Consider the following 19,865-nt stretch of genomic DNA (forward strand, 5'->3'; position numbering starts at 1 on the left):
AATGGTTTACCACAAAGATCTTTTTAAGACAAAAGTATAATCATGTCCCCCAACCTACTCACTCCTGTCCAGTTTAAAATGCCTCAACAGGGCTGGGGATTTAGCTCAGCGGCAAAAGCGCCTGCCTGGCAAGCTCAAGGTCGTGAGTTCGGTTCCTGGTACCGGAGAAAAACCAAAAAAAATAAAAAATAAAAAAAATAAAATGCCTCAACAGTTCTGCTCCACTCTTAAGATTAAGGCAAAATCCCCTCGGATGATATCTAAGCCCCTCCTGCACTCAGCTCTCATCCTACCTGCTTATCTTTCTCTGCTCCAGCCACTCTACCTCTTTCTGTTCCCTCACACTGCCAGCTTCTCTATCCTGCCACAGGACCTTTCCACATGCTGTCCCCTTGGTTGACAGTGTGCCCTCCCGTCATCTTTTTCCTCGTTACCCCTTAACTCCTGCTCACTCTTCACTTCCTCAGGCTACTCTTCCCACCACTTAGGCTGGATCAGGGCTTTCCTTTAGAGACTGGAGTAGACAAGACCTGTCCACGGTTCCTTTATGTCTGCTTTGTGTGATTACTTGGTAGTATTTGGACTATAAGCTGCAAGAAATCTAGAGCATTGCTTGTTTTGCCTAATCATTGTATCCCTAGTGTCTGAGTATAGCTTTGAACCTAGTAAGGGGCCACTTAACTTTCTGGGAAATTAATGAATGAGTGAATGAATGACTGAATAAATGACTGATGAATGAGAGCTTCTAACCTTAGTTTGTTGCCAAGGCCTTATCTTTGGCCCAAGGAAAAGAATCCCAAAATAACTTGCCCAATACAGCTTTTGCTTCAGCCGTACATATCACAAAGACCTCATTCATTCCTTCAACAAAGATTTATACCACCTGGCACTGTTCTAGCAGCTGGGGATTCACTGGTGAACAAAACAAAGACTCTGCCTTCATGAAACTTATATTCCAGTTGTACAATAAACAGATGAACAGGTTGAACAATATCAGGTGGATGGAAACTAAAACAGAGGCAGAGAAAGGGGACGGAGGGGTGGGTGAGCACTTGAGCCAGAGTGGCCAGGGAGTCCCCTCCCCCCGGTCCATACGGTGGCCCTGAACAGACACCTGCATGCCATGCCAGGCAGGCCCCTGTGAAGACCTGTGGCAGAGCACCAAGAGCAAGTATGGGCTTTGTGAAGGCCCAGTGGAGATGGGGTCTGGAGCCCTGGGGCTGGGGCAGTGAGTCTGGGATCTGAGAGAGGAAAGCGAGGAAATTCACACTGTAGCCCCGGAAAGCCAGGAAGCTGACAGGTGCACACCTTTGTTGCTGCACTTGAAATGGCCTGGATCCTCCCTCTGATGTCTTCCCTGAAGCCTGTGCTCAGAGACAATGGAGCTGGAAATGAGTCCATTTTAGTGACCACTCCTGCCCACTCTCCAACCCCCTCCGTGGGTCAAGCAGTCCCACACACTTAGCATGTCTCTCTGGAAGGGCTTCCGGCTTCAGATTTACTGTTCTCAAAACAGAAGCATTTTTTTAATCCAGGCTTTCCCCTCTCCTATGCTAACCAAGTGGATACGTGTGTGGAATACACTGGGGAAATCACAGAGGATTAAGAACAATCCCCAGAAACCTCAAGGCCCAGAGGATGCGGTGGAGACCAAGCTGGGGGTTGTGGGGTATCTGCGCCCGCTCACTCTGAGAATGGTTCAGGTCAGGGTTCTCACATCTGGGTGAGAATCACCATTCCCTGAAGTCTGGGCCAAAACCCAGATGGCTGCCCGAGAGAGCCAATCTGGGGCAAGGCCTGAGAATGTGCCTGCCTTACAAGCTCCAGGTGACGCCCATGCTCATGGTCCAGGACAACACTTAGTGCCACTGCGGCAGCCCAGAAGTCCCTCCTCCAACAGCTTCTCTGGAGTTAGGTGCCTTTTCTGGGTGGGCCTCACAGCTCCTGGCTTGGACAGCTTTCAGGAATTTCTCACTTCTGGGGTAAACCAGAGGATGGGGGAGAGTCCAAAAGTCAAGTGTCTGTTTAGGGCTGAGCTCAGTGCCTGCTACTTCCCTTTTCCTTATTTCCTGCCTGGCCAATAGCGGACTGGGCCCCCTCTCCTCCTAACCAGTGGTGTGAGTACACCTGAGCCCCTTTTCTCTGGACCTCAAAGTTCTCATGGGAAGAAAGGGGACGGGGCTGGCTTTTACCCCCAAGGTCCTCCTTTCAAAGAATCTGTGAACTCAGAGGCCATGTGTGGTTGCCACTGCAGCTAGCACAATGTCCAGAAGGCAACCTAGGCCTCTTGGGTTCCCTAGGAGCCACTGTCTCACACTCTTATGTGTGTGCAATGGCAAGCAGAAACACTGAGACAACATTCAGGATTTGGAGGCAGATTTGCTTAAGTCAACAGGCACTGATCAGGATCACTCCCAAAATACCAGGCACCAATCTCTGGTGGTCTAGGGCTTATATGGGATAAGCAAGCTGGAAGTATAGAGGCAGAATGGCTTGTCAACTGGGAACTGGTTTATACCATGTGCATCATAGTGACCAGCTAGCTATACATCACAGTGACCTGCTGTTTCTAAGAGACAGGAGCAACTGGAACTGGAAAAAGAACTATTACCTGGGCAATTAACAAACTGAGGTATACTGGCTGGGGGTCATTTTCTGCTACATTTTCCCCCCTCTTTTAGTTTCCCCAGCAAATCTTTACTGGGCATCTTACATGTGATCTTCTGAGACAAGACCAACTTAGAATTTAGGCCTGTCTATTCTGTAACATTACTCTGGCAAGGTAGTGAGGTAGTTCATCTGATCTAGGAGAGTATCCAGTGTGTCTTGGATGTTCAGCATATCTTGGTCAAGTGTTTGGTAGATTGTTCTATTCTTTTGGGGCAACCATCTGTAGAAAAAAACATAGCTAGCAGGAGACAGGGAAGCAAAGGCTGGGGTAAGCAGCCTGAAAACATACAAAAATTGAGGGGAATAATTATGAAGTAATCCTATGAATAATGTCCTCAGGCTTCAGTCATGTGTGCATTGTCTCTTCACAGTGAGCCTTGGGGGAGCTGTCCAGGTAAATTTTTCAACAGATCTAAGGCTGGATTTCTAAAACTTGTAGAGGTAGTTAATATGTGCCTGTGTTATATGTGTGTGCAGGAATGTCTACAAATATAGCTGGTCTTTTAACAGGTTACAAGCTGTTTCTATAGAGCTATGTTTTATTTCTGTGTACTTTATCTAGATAGATCGGGGCCAGTGACATAGATCCTGAAGGCTGAGCTGGCTAAAGGGGTATGGGTGTAGGCACTTTGGCTTGAGCTTGCATAACAAATGGTGGGAACAGGACTGGCTCTGATCTTTTGGGAATACCAGGTAAAGATTTTCTGGCTGGGGTTGATGTTTCAGTCAACTGGGTCCCTGGAGGGGGCTTAGGCCTCTGGACCAGATTATTTTGCATAACTGGTGGCAGGTTTCCAAACAGCAGTTCTCTGTGCAGATAATCCCTGCAGGAGAGTTTTGGCCAAAATAGTTTTGTCCAACATGAACACAGCATATCTAGCAGACTTTATTTCTAACAGAGCCACCTTCATCTGTAAACAGGGTGTATTTAGCATCTGTCAGGGGATCTATTTTTAGAACAGTTTATCCCAGTACAGCATGTGGCACTTGGACAGTTAGGTCTCAGCCAAAGGTGAGTTTGCCAGCTTTCTTGATCAGAAGGACAGTGGCTGTTAGAGATGGAGCCAGTTTCTGCCAGATATTGTAGCAGAGCTACAGACATTGCAGCAGGCAGCTTGGGTGTCATCAATCAGAAATGCAATGAACAGGAAACAAGTTTTTGAACCTCTGAGAGGTTGAGTCCAAGTAGTCCAGAACTGGGGTCTTTCCATTTAAAAGTGAAGAGGGGCTGGCTGACAAGAGCCAATCAAAAGTAGAAGGCGGCATTTTTTTTTAGGTCCAGGCAGGTGTACCAGCAAGTTGTGGGTGGAAGAAGACTGAGGCAATGTATATGGAGGGCATTGCAGTGGCTTGGAGATCTTGAACTGGCTTTACAGGCAAGAGAGGTGTACTGTTTGATGCAAGTGGGAGTTGTCTTGGGACAAAGCTCAATCACCAAAGGGACATAATTGACAGCAAGCCCTGGGAGTGAGTTCTTTGTCAATACTTCTAGAAATGAGTCTCTCAAAATTTTAGGGTTATGATTATCAGTCATTTCAGGCTGATATAGGAGCTATTCTTCCTCCTGCGGAATAGCCCGAGTCAATATCAAGTCTGGGAGTGTGAGGGAGGCTGGTCATGTCCCAGGAAAGGTATAGGGCCCTCAAGCATGTACAGGAATTCATGTTTGATAAAGTATACATCAATCTCACAGGATCTGCTTTGGCAGAATTTATTTTCAGTGGGGGCTTCAGTGGGTAACTTCAGTAACTTCATTCATTCTGCATAATTGCAGGCAAGAACCTTTTTTTGGTACCAGTAATCTAACTCAGGACCTTGTGCTTGCCAGGTAGACACTTGTGCCCAACTTCAGTAACTTTAGACATGTTTATTGGCTTCTTGCCTCCCTCTTTGAGGTCTGCCAGGAGAATAATGTGGTACTGATCTAAGGCTTCATGGCTCTCTGTCACATTACAGCCCCAGTTTGGATGCATTGGGGGGAGGACTGTGTTCACCCAAGCATCAGGATCAACCACAGTGGCAGGGACTTTTGACTTTAACCAGGCTTGAGCTGCATCTAAAGTGCAGCCACTTTCTTCACTATTAAACAGAGTTAAAAGGATTTGCTGACAGTCATCCCATGTTGGCTGGTGGGTACACAGGTGTGGGGCCAAGATGGGAGAGTTTTTAACCCCTTATGGCAGTTGAGTCCAAGTGAGCTGGCCTAATAGCAATGGGGTCAAGGTGAGGCAGCATGGTTGATGTTCAGGGCCAGAGGTGAGTTATAGTCTATACCTCTGGGGGGAAGGTTTTCTGAACTTCAGGACTGTGGTTATCTGTCTCAGGCTGATGCAGGCATCACTTTCATCTCAGGAAACAGTCAAAGTTGAATGTGCAGGGTTAAGCTACAGTAAGGCTGACTGTATTGGTGTGAAGGAGATGTCTTCCTAGGCTGTAAGTCTGTGCCTTGCAGAAGGGGCGAGAGGCAAGAGTCCCAGTTGCCCCAGCGATGGTAACTTTTTGACAGAGAGAGCTTTTGAAGGGAGAGAATTTTGTTCCATTTTCTACCAGGAAAGTCACAGGTTTACCTGCAACTTTTGCAATGACCATAGGTTCTCAGTTTGATAGGGCTCAGTTTGTCTTATCTATTCAGGCCTGACACAGTGAACCTCATTTGTCAGGGCTGACAGTCCCATTTTTCCTCAGTCAAAACGTGGCTCAGGTGGGCATTAGATGACATCATCTGACCAAGATAGGCATGCAAGCAGAAGGTTCTGGAAGGAAGGCCTCTGTGGCTGAAGGCAGGCAATGTCTAGCTGGAACCAGCTCCAGTTGGAAGCTGGGAGTGAAGCTATAGCTGTTGGCAGCAGCTGTGGTACCCAACGAGGGTACCAAGGTGGAATTCGCAGGAAGAATGGACCTCTTTTTCCTTTTTTTATTTTGAAATGCAAGGAGTGGTTTGGTTTCATTTTTAACTCCATAAAAGCCCCTTTTTCTGTAGTCAGGGACTATGGGTTTTAAATAATTAGTTCCCACTGTTTCTCTCTATGGTGTATGTTGTGTACCCTTGAGTGATGGTGCAACAGACAAAGGGTAGGTGCCCCTCAAAGAGAGACCATTCATATGCCCACCTGGTTGCAACCCTCATGAGGGTTTAGGCATGACTTAGTTAAGGAGGGTGTGAGGCCTCTGTTGTGTCATATGTCAATTGCCACAGAACCACAGGTGAGGGCCCAATCAGCCACCATGACCAGTGCTTCCTAATCTTGGTGCACAGACAGAGCAGCCTATTGCTTATGCTGTCCATTCCACTCACTCACACAATCATTCAACAGGCACTCAGAGGTTAAACATTCCAATCCCCTTCCCTTGAGGGTGGCCTTAACTAACAAGAGGTGATCAAGTCTTTCTGCTCAAATTGGGCAGGACTGACAGACTGACTAACTGGGGTACCCCCCCCAAGGGGGGTCTTACTAGAATCAGGTAGGCGGACAGATAGACAGACTGTGTCCTCCTCCCTTTGGGGTCCAATGTGAGCTGCTCAGGTGGGGAGCCAGGAATCCTCCTCCAGACCTCCAAGGGAACTCAAAAAATCTCTGAAGTTCCTGCTGGGAACTTCAGAGGTCCTTGCTCCATCCATAAGGGCCACGACTGGTGACCAAAGAGGGCATAGTTGATCTTCCCAGCTGACACACAAAATGCAATGGCAAGCAAAAACACTAAAACAACACCCAGGATTTGGAGACAGATTTATTTATGTCAATGGGCACTGATCAGGATCACTTCCATAATATCAGGCCCTGATCTCTGGTGGTCTAGTGCTTATATTGGATAAGCAAGTTGGAAGTACAGAGGCAGAATAGCTTGTCAGTTGGGGATCACAGTGACCAGCTGTTTCTAGGAGATAGGCACACCGGATCTAGAACAGGAACTATTACTTGGGCAACTAACAAACTGCAATATACTGGTCAGGGGTAGGCATTTTCTGCCATAGTTTGGGTGTGTCCCTAAAGTTATCTGTTGGAAACTGAAACCTCAGTGGAGGAACTTACATTGTAAGAGCTCTGCCCATGTGAATGGATTGATGTCATCCTTGACAGAATGAATTAGTTGTAGCTGAGTGGGTGTGTTCTAAAAGTCCAGGTCCTCTTGCTCTATCCTTCTGCCTTCTCTGGCTATTCTTCCTTCCACCATGGAATAGTGGAGCACAAAGGCCCTTGGCCAATACTGGGCCCATGTGCTTGGACTTCCCAGCCTCCAGAACCATGAGTAAATAAGACTCTATTCTGTATAAATTGCTCAGTCTCAAGTATTCCCTTATAGCAGCAGAAAATAGACTAAGGCATGTCCATGACCCTTACATCTGCTCTGCCCGGTCTTCCTCTATAAGTGTGACTCAAATGATTTTGGTCTGTGATGCCCTTTTCCACCTTCTGCATGGGTTGGCTTTTTGCTCTTACGAGTCCTTTCTAAAGATCTCCCCAACCAGCCTCCTGCTTCCCCAGTTAGAATACCAGGTAGCATCATTCCTTCCCTCCTGGCTCATTTAGTGTTTGTGAGAGATGTTTAGCATGGTGGTTCAAAGGTCCAACTGCAGATGTCCCAAACTGGGTCTGTCCATGAAAAGTTCTCTGGCATTAAGAAGTTATGTGTCCTCTCTAGGTCTGTAGTATTCATAAAAGTCTTCCTTGACCTCAGTTTTTGTTGCTGCTTTTCCTGCTTTATGATGTGTAATTAAAATATAGTTGATATGTTGAGATGATAAGATGAGGTGGGAGATAACAATAGCTCCCATCTCATGGACTTGCTAGGGTAATTGGGTGAGTTAACCTGAGCTCAAAAGAACGCCTGCTCCATCCAGATGATGATTTAAGCCTCGCTCTGCTTATTCTGGGGTCATTCTTGTGAGTGCTCAGGAGTATGACACTTTACTTGTTTGTACCCAAGGTAGATTGTACAGCCCTTATCAGAGTCATACCGGTATTTGTCAAAAATAAAGATTTTCCCCCTACTCCAGACTTCCCAGATCATAGTCTAAGGGGATAGATGAGGCTCCAAATTCTGCATTTTTCACCATTGCCTCTGGGTGACTTTAATCCAGAATGTGCCAGAGAAAGAGAGCATTGGAGTTTGGTGAGTCTAGGTTCAAGTCTACCCAAAGCACTTGGCTGGGGATAGGGGACACAGTGAGCAAAGCACTTTCCTGGGAGCCTGAGGAGTATGGTGAGGTAAAGGATGCAGGCCCACTGCTGTGATCAGAGAGCACATAGAGCCCTTGCCCCTCCTGGGGATTTGGAAGCTCTTTCAGCCACCTGACTATAGGGCTCCTGCCTGCTCTATCCGCTGCAGAACACCTGCACGTGCTCATCACAGTCAGAACTGACCTCAGTAGCTCCCCTGTCGCCACCACCAGGTCCCTGTCTGTCAAATATGGCCTGTTTCCTCTTTTTCTTCCTTCAGCTCTGGTTATTGGCACCCTATGTGAGGCCTCCTAGAAGGAGCTGGGATGGAGAACAGAGCTGGCGTCATGGAGGAAGCAGAACTACAGACATTTACATAGGTAACTTCTACTATGAATTCCTCATAGGAAAAGCCATGCTTTCTTCACATTTGAAAAAACTAATTACTCCGGTAGTTATTTGTAGAGTGTATGCCATCAGTACCAAGTGCCGGGTATAAGACAAACTGAATGAATGAATGAATGGGGCTATGAATGAACAGGTACAAGTTCTTCATCTGAGGAAAGAAAGCAGACTTCTAAGAGGGGGCTGCAAGGATACTCTGCATCTGCTCCCTTGAAGTCTTAGTTACTTTTCTCTCACTGCTAAGACAAAATATTTGATGCCCAAAATTAAACAAGGAAAGATTTATTTATCTTACAGTTTGTAGAGATTTCAGCCTGTAATGTGCTAGCTCCAAGACAGGGTGGCACACGGCAGAGGGGCAACAGTTCGTGGCAGAGAAAGATACCAAAAGTAACAAGAGCCAAAAAGGGGGAGACAAACCTCTTTCTGCCACATTTATCGTATGAAGACTGCTGGGATTAGGGTGGTGCCAATCCAATCAGGGGACTGATCCAGCAATCACTCAGCCTTGATCCCATCACCCTTAATGTCACAAACTCTAGATTCAGCTACCTCTGAGAAAGCCTGCCCCCCCATGACTGCATGAGGTTTGACGGGGACATCCAGACACAAACCATAACACTGGGAGAGGCCTTCTTCCTCCTCCCCTTTCTGGTCTGTTGCCCACTTAACCATCTGCCAGCCTTAAAGGCTTTAGAAGGGTGAGACCCTAAATCTGTCTTTGGCAAACTCTCTTATTGCTATACTTTGGGGAGGGCCCATTTTTTTAATTCTCTAGTAAATGTTCTATTTGAAAATTTTCAATCTAGTCTACTCTAAGAAAAGGCAGCTTCTTCATATTTCAGGGAAGTAATAATATCCTTTTTATATTCACTTACCTTTATGTGGTCGTTTGTAAGTTGCAAAATACTTACATCTGCTTGTCCCCAGGCACAGCTGTGAGACCCTCTGCCCTGTCAATTCCCAGCACTAAATTCCAGGTGGGAGCTCCAGAAGGGATGATGAATGGACCATGTCTGACTTGAGCCTACCATAACAACTCTGACTCCTTTTATCTTTGGAAAAAGAATCAGAGGGGTAGTATGGCTTGTCCATGGCTGCCAAGCCTGGACCAGAAGCCAGATATTGAAGTCACACCTCTGGTCATCTGCCTTGGAGAAGGGCATCAATAAAAAGCTGATAGTAGAGGCAGGTGTGGTAGCACACGCCTGTAATCTCAGCACTCAGGAGGCTGAGGCAGGAGGAGTGCCATTAGTTTAAGGCCAGCCTGAACTACATAGTGAGACCCCACCACACCAAAAAAAGCTGACACTGGAACCACAAAGAGTGGGGATTCATAGGAGAATGGATGAGATGATGTCAGCCAGAAAGACCTGCTTGGAATCCAGCCTGTGGGTCCTGGCTGAGTTATAGGATTTCTAAGCCTCTCATTCTCCACCTGTAAAATGGGAGGCAACAGCTAGTTAGCTGGCCTGTTTATAGAGGATAGGAGCAGATGTATAAAGATAGAGACTAGTCAACCTTAGTGACCCTCTTGTTCCCCATCTGAAAGACCCATCATGACCTCTGCAACTCTCTCTTTCATCCCTGCCCTCTCCATCCTCACAAGGGCTTTGGGTAATGAACATACTCTCCTCGCCGAATTGAAAAGAGGGCTGTGAGTCAAATGACACAATAGGGCTTCTTTGTTCCCAGATTTTCTGAGAAAGAGACCTCTCAGGACCTCAGTTGCCATCTTCCTGGCACACTCAGGCTGGTTTCCTGAAGAATGAATGACAAAGCTGATTGCTGCCTCACAGGGAGGCAGTGGGAAAGGAAGTGGGATGTATAATTTGTTAAAGAGCAGGCTTTGCAAATGTCAGTGACTTAGCATCAGGAGCTGCAAGCTAGGGGCCCTGTGGGGATTCTGATTCTGCGAACTTCTGTGCCATCATTTGCTCACTTAAATTCTGCATTTCAGCCTACTCCATGTCTATTGATCTGCTGCGGTGTGACACTCCTGTTCCAAGGAGCTCTAATTGGCTCAGATGGTGGCTGGGAGTACGGCAGACTTTGGGGACTGTTTATAGCGATGCTGGACTTAAACCAAGGGTAGCATGAAAAGAGCTTTGAAGACAGACAGGCAAGGATCGTCTTTGCACGATCTTGGGCAACACTGGACAGCTCTGAGCCTCAGTTTCCCTGTCTGCAAAATGGGGGTTATGTTTGTGACTTCCTAGAGCCTCTGCAGGGATAAATAGGGGACAGCACAAGAAGGCAGAAATTTTTTATAATAAGCCACTGCATTCTTTAAAAAAATGTATATTATGCCGAAGAAGATACAGAAGCCCTGAAATGGCAGGTAGCGCTGATGGCTCTGTGAGTGATGTGGCACTAGTGACATCTGTTGTCAAATTTCAGAGATTCACGACTTCCTCCCGGTCATTACAAATCCAGCCCTTGTTCCTTCGGCTGCAGTCTAAATTGAGAAAATAAATTATGAACACGGTGTCTGGAAAATAACGTTGTATTTAGGCACTTAGACTAGAATGTGGGTTCAGTTCTGTGGCTGTAAATGTTGGTGTTTTTATCAGTTGTAACAAATAAATATGCAGAGGCAAAACCGATCAACCATGTTACTCCTTTTAAGAAACAAAGAGATGAACGGCTTCCTGAAGCCAGTGTGGCACAGCATTTAATTTGATGATGTTGTTCAGAAACTCTACGTACTGTTTTCTGGACCAAAACATATCACTCATTTACAAGAAGAAAATCAAAAGACAAGCTACCAATTCCCCGTGAAGAGAGAAACGATCCCGGTGGTTGTTGATCATAAGCATAGACTCCAATCCCGGTGGGGGGAGGGGCAGGGAATAGAAAACGGTAAGGAGAAACTCCGGGTATTACCCTGTGCTGAGCATGGAGTCAGGGTCCCTGAAGGTGGAGACCTCTGCTCCTTACTTCATACCTTCCCTAACTGGACCATCTCTCATTCCGAAATAGGCAACCATCATTCTTCTCTAGCCTGCTCCTTGTGAGATCTGCCAGACTGCCGATCTGCCAGGCACATTGTATTTCAGATTTCACCAAATTTTAACAAAACCTAGTGAAGTTTGGGACTTGCTTAGGTCACAGAGCCAAAAGCAAGCAAAGCTAAAATTTGAACTCCAGGGCTGGGGACGTAGCTTAGCGGACACAAGCACCGGCCTGGCAAGCACAAGGTCCTGAGTTAGATTCCTGGTACCAAACAAACAAACAAACAAAATTTGAACTCCAGTCTCTACACTGCTACATTTTTATTTTGTTTTCTTTTTTTGTCTTTTTCAGATAGGGTCTCACTATGCAGTTCAGGCTGGCCTTGAACTCACTTTGTAGCCCAGGCTGGCCTCAAACTTGCAGCGATCTTCCTGCCTCAGCCTCCCAAGTGCTATACTGCTGCTATGAACTGTAAAGTTAACAGAACACAAGCTGTTATAATATTATGGTGGTAAGGACTTCCATAACTTTCAGTACTGGGGGTGATGGAGGCAAATTTCAGCTGAGGTCTGGCAGGCCTGTCTGAAAAGTGACTTCTGAGCAGAACCTGTAGAGAGTGAGCCACACAGAACTATCCAGGGAGCTGAGGGTACAGCAAAAGCACTAGTCCTATGAAGGCACGAACCCTGTCCCATTGAGGACTGAAAGGAAGTCAGTGTGGGCTGAACTTAGTAAAGAAGTGCTGGCAGATAATACCAGGGGTGGGGGCAGGCTGGGTATGAGGCCATGTAGGTGAGAAGACTAGATTTTCTGCTAAGCGAGAAGGCAAGTGAAATTAAGTAAGAGGTAATGATTTTACTCAGGTTAAAAAAAAAATCATTGATTTAGTGGTGAACAGCTATTATGACTGTCTCACAGTCATAACATTTAAAATTCAGAAGCACTAAAACATGCCACCCTGCACCCCTCCCTTCCCACTCTTCTCCTTGGATGCCATTCAGGTACCAGTTTCGTATGTTTTCTTACACACAAACACGCACATACGCTTCCTTCCCTTTTCTTTTACAAGTGGTGGCGTCTTAACCACACTTGGCTTTTTTTCAGTGTCATTTCTTGAAGATCATTTGTGTCAGAACCGAAAGATCATTCTTATGATCACTTTTTATTTTGCATGTCTGCATCAACGCATGTGTGTATTGTACTGTTACTTATGTAACCAGTCCCCTGTTGTTCATCACTGAGGCTATTTCACTTGAGAGTTTTAGGGCAACATGTGACTGATATTCTGTGAAGACCTCTCTAGCTACTGCCAGGAGATGGGCTGCAGGAGGATGGGCCAGCCCTCCCCAGCTAGGGAGCCACTGTCCTTGTCCAAGAAAGAGAAGGCTGTAGTTCTGGTTCGGGGCAGGACAGTGGAAATGAGCAAGAAAAGTAGATGGACATGGGATGTTTAGAAAATGGAACCAATGAGTACGGTACCAGCATAGACTGAATTTGGTTAGCAAATAAAATGGGATCAGAGACCACTTTTGGGCTTCAACCATTGGGGTAGATGGGACCCCTTTATTCTCGTAATAGTACTTCATATCTGAATTCTGCAAACAGAGCAGGTGGTTAATGCAGAAGAACTGGCAGTAAAAGATGAATCCTCTGCATGAGACTCATCTTTCATATGGCCAAAAATGTATTTTATGCACTAAAGGTAACATAAGGCTCATTTAGATTTTTCTATCCCACTACATTTGAGTGCAGTCAATCCCTAGGAATTTCCTCCAATCCCACCAGCTGCTCCTTCTCAGGCTTTTTTTTTTTTTTTTTTTTTGCAGGGTTTCCTCTACCTCCTGTCTGACCACTGACCTTCTTCAGCAAATGGTCCTCAGCCCCTGCTCCTTCCTGCCTGCTTCATCGCCCTGGGGCATGGTTTTGCATTCATCTTTATGCTGAGTCACAGATTCCCATCCTCAGCTCAGTTCTTGCCCTTAGGTCTCCTGGAGACTCGGGTACCTACCTCACCACCACCTGGATGCTTAATAGCATCTCACACGTGTGCTCCAAAGAAACCCTCCACTCACAGCACCGTCCTTTCCAGGTCTGCTTTACATCAGGAATGGCCAGCCATCCACCATTTTCCCTCACACACAAGCTGTAATCCTCGGAGTCATGTTCAGTGTCCCGTTTCTTTTCAGCAAGTCCTCAGCCCATGTCCGTCCACTTCTCTTCATCCCTACCATCTGTTGGCGCCTCTCCCTCCATCAGCTCCCACTGGACACTGCTAGCCTGGCCCTGCTCAGCCACTGTCCTGAATGGAGCCTTTCTCCCGAGTCAGCTGTATGCATCATCTCACAGGTGAGTCTGTTCGTGCCGCTCCCCTGCTGAAAGCTCAGGGTTTTCTTACTGCACCTCAGGAACTGTATATCTTTCTTCCTGCAGCTCCTGACCACCTCCCAGCCTCACTGATACCTCTCTCCCGGGTTCTTTGTGCTCCAGCCCCTGCTTAGGGTCACTGGCGCTTGCTGTACCTTTGCCCCAAATGTTCTTGGCCTGGCTGCTCACAGGGCTGGCTCCTTCTTCACCTCCGGGCAGTCTTCCCTTGAAAACACCATCCTCAACTTCACTGAAAGCCTTCGGCACCTCCAGCAACCCTCCTTGTCACCTCACTGGAACATGCTGCCCAAGTGGGAGTTGAGCCACTTAACAGCTTGGCACCTCGGAAGGAATCCTATGTGAAACTCCCAGGTACCTGGCATGTATTTCCCATCTGTTCCCTCGGCATTGTTAGTGCTGCTGATGGATTAGTGCTTTGGGCAGCTGTGCAGATAACCCACCCTGTGATCGGCCTCTGCCTGGCACACGGTCCCATACATGTCACGGCGAATGCCATCCTGGATTATTAATAGTGCTTCTTTCACCATCCCTAGCACAGAGGATTTCCATAAAGACGGCTCGATTAACTTTTTTCTAATTCAATGCCATTGGATCATTTGCATGCTTTAAAAGTGCTGTGAATTTCATTTTGATAAATGAAATAATTTTCCAAAATGTACACAATCACTCCGGCGATGTTCAATCTTCATTTCTCCACTCAGTAAAGTGCCTTACTATTTAGCTTAGGCTCCTTGCCAGAAATTCTGCCTCAAGCAGAAGTAGTTAAAAAGTCTGAAAAGCAGTATTTTGATGTATTATGAAGGGATTGTTATTAAATTCTTTCATTAAATTCAACTTTTTATAAGCAGATCCTCTTCAATGTGTCTCGGCTAAAGAATCACACTAAATGACTTTAAATACATTTGTTCAAAGACTGCCGGGATTCACACTATTGAACAGTCACCCTGGGTCCAGTTTCCTCCAAGGACACCGCTTCATTCCAGAACAGCCACTTCAAGCGCTTCGTCAATAGCTGAGAGGTCCAGAGGTTTCAGAAAACTGGCGGGAAGCCATATGAGAAATCACCACAGCTCATGTAGCCTCCTCCTTTCGAAGACAAGAAAACAAAGAACTTGTAGTGCTGGGGCCTCAGGATGGTCGCATTCCCTGAACCAGACACACTGGGCGCTCTGTGCATAAAGCTGGATTCTGGCTGCATAAAGATACTGTGCTGAGGCATCGGGCTCCACTCCATTTGTACGTTTATGTAAACATCAGCATCCTATCCAGTAGGACAACGGGGCATAAAAGATGACCTCTTGCAATGGAGGAGTATTACATATTTATGGTTATGTTTATGTTCTTGAAAGATAGACATTACACTTACTGGCATTTACTATGTGACTTGACCCCGAAGGTCACCCCAGTCATGTGATATGGTCGGCAAGCCTCGAAACACCGGCATAACGGACTGTGGCTCTCCTGTTCCTCTATTACCCTTTGTCATATTATCATGCACTGTCATCTCCCTGCTTCAGAAAACCATTAACAGAGTTCATTCAGATTTCTCTAGGTTTTTTTTTTTTTGGTCCCAGGAATCAAACTCAGGACCTTGTGCCTGCCAGGCAGGATTTTATGCCACTGAGCTATATCCCCAGCCCCATTCAGATTTTTAAATGGTATAATTTTTACAATACTTTAAAAAGTTGGCTCTACATGCATCCAGGTTTTCCCTTAAGTATCTACTAACAAATAGTTATTTTAAAAAACAAAAATAGATTCATATCTACTCTTATGCATCTTTTTTCTTTTACTTAACCATGTGGTTTGGACCTTGTTTTATGTCAGTATATACAGCACAAACTCATTCTTTCCTAACTTATCTTTAATATTTGCATAGAATAGTTTTCCCTCTCATTCCAAGGCCTGCCTTCCTTCCTCTCCCCCTTCCTTCCTTCCTTCCTTCTTTCCTTCTTTCCTTTCTTTCTTTCTTTTTTGTTTTTTTGAGACAGGGTTTCACTGTACAGTTCAGGCTGATCCTGAACTCACTATGTAGCCTAGGCTGGCCTCCAACTTGCAGACATCCTCTTATTTCAGCCTCCCAAGTGCTGAGATTACAGGCAGGTACCATCATGACTGAAAAGATTATTTAAAAAAAAAAAATCATAGGGTAAACTTTTATATGTGGAAAAATTTTATCTTATTATACATAAATACTGCAAGAAATCATAAATAAAACATATATATGATTCTCAGATTTATGAAATTACAAAAATCCAGAATAATAGAGACAAAGGTAACCATGCAGGTAGTACCTGGGTTATCACTGCTGTAACTAACAAACTCAAAGCAACCTGCTCCCAGAACACTGTTGAAGAGCTGGTATCCTAGTGGCTGCTCTGAGGCTTAATATCAGTCCCGTCTGGCAAATACAATGAAATTCCTCACAAGCCAAAGAGAGAACACTAAATAAACTTGTCACGAAGTCAAAATCTTGAGCTTGTATGGGTATATCTTGGGGTAAGACTTTTTCATAAAACAGATGTACCATTTATTTCTCCACTCCTTATTACACCGACATTTGGGATTGTAGTAGTCTGAGAGGGCTGCCCTAATATAATGCCAATGGCCAGGACTTAAACAACAGAAATTTATTTTCTCACAGTTATGGAAGCTGGAAGTCCCAGATCAAAGTGTCAGCAGGTTTGGTTTTTCTGGGGGCCTCTCTTCATACGTGCCTTGCCCACGGCCACCTTCTCCCTGAGTCCTCACATGGCCTTTCTTCTGTGCACGTGTCCCTGGTGTCTCTCTTAAAGACATTGGTCATATTAGGTTGGTAACATGACCTCATTTCACCTTAATGTATCTTTAAAGGCCCCATCCCCAAATGTACATTCCAAAGTACTAGAAGTTAGGATTTCCATTTCAGGGTTGCTTCTCATGTTCTTCACTGCTAACCACCCCCCACACACCACTCCATCCATACCAATCCCATGGGCACACTCAGCACTACACGAGGTACTTTGCCTCTCGAAGCACCGCCCAGTCCAATTACGGTTGTTGCCCTGAGGAGAAGTGCAGTAGCCTCCTTCTAAGTGGTTTGGTGGCACTTTTCATCCTCCTCAAATGTATTCTCCAGATAGCACAAAATGTATTTCTAATCTAATCATGCCACTCCTTATACTGACAGTCTTCTCTGATGTGTTGTTTGTAAATTACAATGCAAACTCTCTAAGGTGACAGACAGGCCTCGCAGGGTCAGGTACCTGCCTACCTCCGTCATCTTCTCTAGCCTGTCCTGCTCCAGACACACTGGCCCCTCTGTGCTCCAAAGGGCCAAGCCTCTCCCCTCTCCAGGGCACACGGCAGGAACAACCCTGTCTTGTCTGGCAAACTCCAACTCGTACTTCACATTTCAGGATAAAAATCAGTCTCTCAGAAAAGCCTTCTTTGGCCCCACTTGTCAGGTTGCCATTGCCACACCTGCCTACAGAACCCTGGAATTTACTTTGCAACATTTATCATATCTCGTAGGTGGTATGATTATCCAATATGCATCCTGTCATGGAACTCGACTCCTGGGAGGGAAGGCACAGCACGTAACATGTTCACTCCTGCATCCCCAGTGCCCACCCCAGTTCCTGGCACAAGTAGGCTCCTAATATTTACTGAATTCATAAGCGCCTTGCATTTTGCCGTGCCCTCCATCTGGAAAGCCTTTTACATTCTCGTCCATCTGACAAAATGAGGCCTGCCAGCTCCTATATCTCTCTGATTATACCATGAGCTACTTCATGGCAGAGCCTGTGTTCCCAGTGCCCAGTAAATGGCACGGTGGCACACAGTAAGCATGCCAATGAAAGCAGAACATTTTAACTTTGCTTTGTATCCGGGTACTGCATCATTGCCTTACTGAAGGAGAGAGAGAGACAGAGAGAGGGAGAGAGGGAATGTGTGTGTGCGTGTGTGTGTGTGTGTGTGTGTGTGTGTGTGTGTGTGTGTGTTATCAGGAATTGAACCCAGGGCATTCACACCAAGCTATAGCTGCAGCCTTCTTTTAATTTTTTTTTTATTTTTATTTTGAGACAGGGTCTTGAGTCAAGAAGTAAAATACTTCCACCTTTTGTCTGATTCATAATGACTATCATTGTTAGACATACATATAACATAAAATTAACAGTGGTTAAGATTACATCTACTAAATTTGATACAGTACTTAAAAAATTCAGAAGTCACATCTTGCGGGTAACATTGGAAATTATAAAATCTAGGGGAAATTAGATCTGGTTGAAACACTCAATGCAAACTAAAAAGAGACTGGCCATATCACATTGTTATTAAACATTTATAGAGAGCTGTCATTGACAAATTCTAGACCTACAAAATTTTACCGAAGAAAGTAGAACTTGTTAGTGCCCGTGTCCTTTAAGGAAAGACCACCAGAAACACATCCATCCTTGAATGAGTTGGGTTTATTATTGTTTCACTGAGGGAGATGCACACCAGTGAGGGACAATGGGATATTTCAGGAAAGGGCTGTTAGAAACACTCTATTACTGGGTCTGTGCTTTGGCGAGGTGAGTTGGGGGCTGGGTTCAGTGTCTACATTGGATGTTGTCAGGAAGCAGGAACAATTCCCCAGTTGGGAACCTTAATAAATGGACAGAACAATAATGGGGAAAGCACCCTAGAACAACAATGACATTTTCATCAACGGAGGGGGACAACTTGATATTTTGTGGTGGCACAGGGCCATGTTTTTTCTCTGCAGTTAGACAAAATTACAAAGTACACTTGCTCTCTTTCCTTGTACCATGGCCTCAAAGTAACTTTGAAGCTGGAATTCTGTGATGTTGTTTGTGTCAAAAAGAAGAACTACGTAGCTGAGCTGTGGCAGACCCGCTTCTGAACCTGAGAGTTGCTCTTTTCTGTTCCCTACTTTTTTTTTTTTGCAATAAAATAAGGGTGAAATAAGAAACCCCACAATGACAAAAGCAGAAGTAAAATTCGACATACAAGTTACTAAAGAAGTAAAATCTTTATTATGAAATAAATGGGATTGAATAGCTTAATGACGTTGTATTTAAAAAAATCAAAGAATTAAATTGGCTTAATGGTGCTGGCTCTGGGAAATCCTTTCCAAGTAGCTCATCACGGTGTATACAGTCCTAATTAAAATTATTGGATTCCAGTTTTGGTGAAGACGTAAATTTGCGAGTGTCTTCGGAGGGCAATTTGGCCATATCCATGAAAATGAACACTGCATTTGTCTTCTGACGCAGTAATTTTACTTCTGGAGATGGATTCCACAGAGAGCACTGCAAATGTACACACAAGTATATACAAAAATATTACTACATATGTTACAGTAGTATTGTTTGTAGAAATTAAAGACTGGGGGAAAATTAATGTCCTCCAGTAAAGGCACCAGTTAAATACATGAAGGCATGCTACCAAAACCTAGGCAGCCTTGAAAAGGTCAGATACTCGCTCCTGCAGAGACAGGGCTCGGCCCACCACTGCATACCCACCGCACCATGTGAGGTCGAGAGGGTGAGGTCACAGGGGCCCCAGGAAGAAGCCTACCCTCAACGAGTGTCCTAAGGAGCTAAGCAGGAGCGTGGCATAACTCTTGTTGCTCTCTACAACCACATGCGACCTGGCCCTCCTCTGCTGCTGCGTCGCTATGGCAACCAGGGACAGGAGCATGACTGGAATACGAAAAGCCCAGGGACAGTCTCTGCGCCTGCGAGTCCCTCCTTCTCTTCCTGGTTTGTGGCTGGCGGTAACACACCAGCATAGGGAGCTACGAGATCTCTCCCGATTCCAAGAGACCGAAAGTGCCTCGGACCCCGCCGCTTCGGCGCTTCACTCAGGCCCGCATCACCATGGCAACCCGAGGGCTCAGGCTGCTTCTGCGACCCCGAGTGCAAACGGTCCTCTGCAGACTCCACCCCTTCCGGCCCTTAGCGCCCCTCTCTCGTCACCATGGCAACCGGGAGCGGGAAGGGCCGGCTTTACTGACTTGGCAAGCGCCTCAGCCCCTCACCTTCGGGTGCTTCTCCGCGTCCTTCTCCATGGCAACCCGCTGCTGGGAGAGGGAGCCCGCGCGTGGTCCGTGGGAGGCAGCTGAGCTAGAAGCCTGGCTCCTGGGCGGAGATGCGCGGGGCGGGAGGCCGATGGTGTGGGAAGGGACGCGAGGACGAGAGAACAGTGCGGAGGTGCCGGGCCGCCCACCCGGTTTGACTCCAGCGGGGGTGGCGCGCGTGGTGGCGGCGGCCGAGCGAGGTCCCCGGGCAGCAGGGGGCAGCA

At 46.1% G+C, this 19,865-nt stretch overlaps 1 protein-coding gene and 1 long non-coding RNA gene across 9 annotated transcripts; one reads left to right on the forward strand and one right to left on the reverse strand.

The window, feature by feature from the left end:
* Window positions 1–2,593: 2,593 nt before the first annotated feature.
* LOC102013407 lies at window positions 2,594–14,790 on the forward strand. 8 transcript variants are annotated; one of them, XR_001233193.1, is made up of 7 exons: window positions 2,594–2,632; window positions 8,110–8,209; window positions 9,165–9,214; window positions 13,016–13,278; window positions 13,376–13,535; window positions 13,677–13,925; window positions 14,423–14,790. XR_001233193.1 is itself a non-coding variant. In XM_005380747.1 (6 exons), the coding sequence occupies exons 1-5, from the start codon at window positions 2,993–2,995 to the stop codon at window positions 13,914–13,916; spliced, it is 696 nt and encodes a 231-aa protein (XP_005380804.1). In that variant the 5' UTR covers window positions 2,990–2,992; the 3' UTR covers window positions 13,917–13,925; window positions 14,423–14,790. The 8 variants fall into 8 exon arrangements, 3 of the variants coding, with proteins under 3 accessions (XP_005380804.1, XP_005380805.1, XP_005380806.1); XR_260288.2 differs by lacking the exon at window positions 13,016–13,278; XR_001233196.1 differs by lacking the exon at window positions 9,165–9,214.
* A 3,782-nt stretch (window positions 14,791–18,572) lies between these two features.
* Window positions 18,573–19,582, reverse strand: LOC106148064. The gene is made up of 2 exons (XR_001233197.1): window positions 19,140–19,582; window positions 18,573–18,871 (listed from the first exon to the last, which is right to left on the reverse strand). It is a non-coding gene; the product is annotated as an uncharacterized LOC106148064 (long non-coding RNA).
* Window positions 19,583–19,865: the final 283 nt, after the last annotated feature.

Source organism: Chinchilla lanigera, unplaced genomic scaffold (genome assembly GCF_000276665.1).
Source record: "Chinchilla lanigera isolate Chin_1 unplaced genomic scaffold, ChiLan1.0 scaffold00014, whole genome shotgun sequence".
Taxonomy (NCBI): domain Eukaryota; kingdom Metazoa; phylum Chordata; class Mammalia; order Rodentia; family Chinchillidae; genus Chinchilla; species Chinchilla lanigera.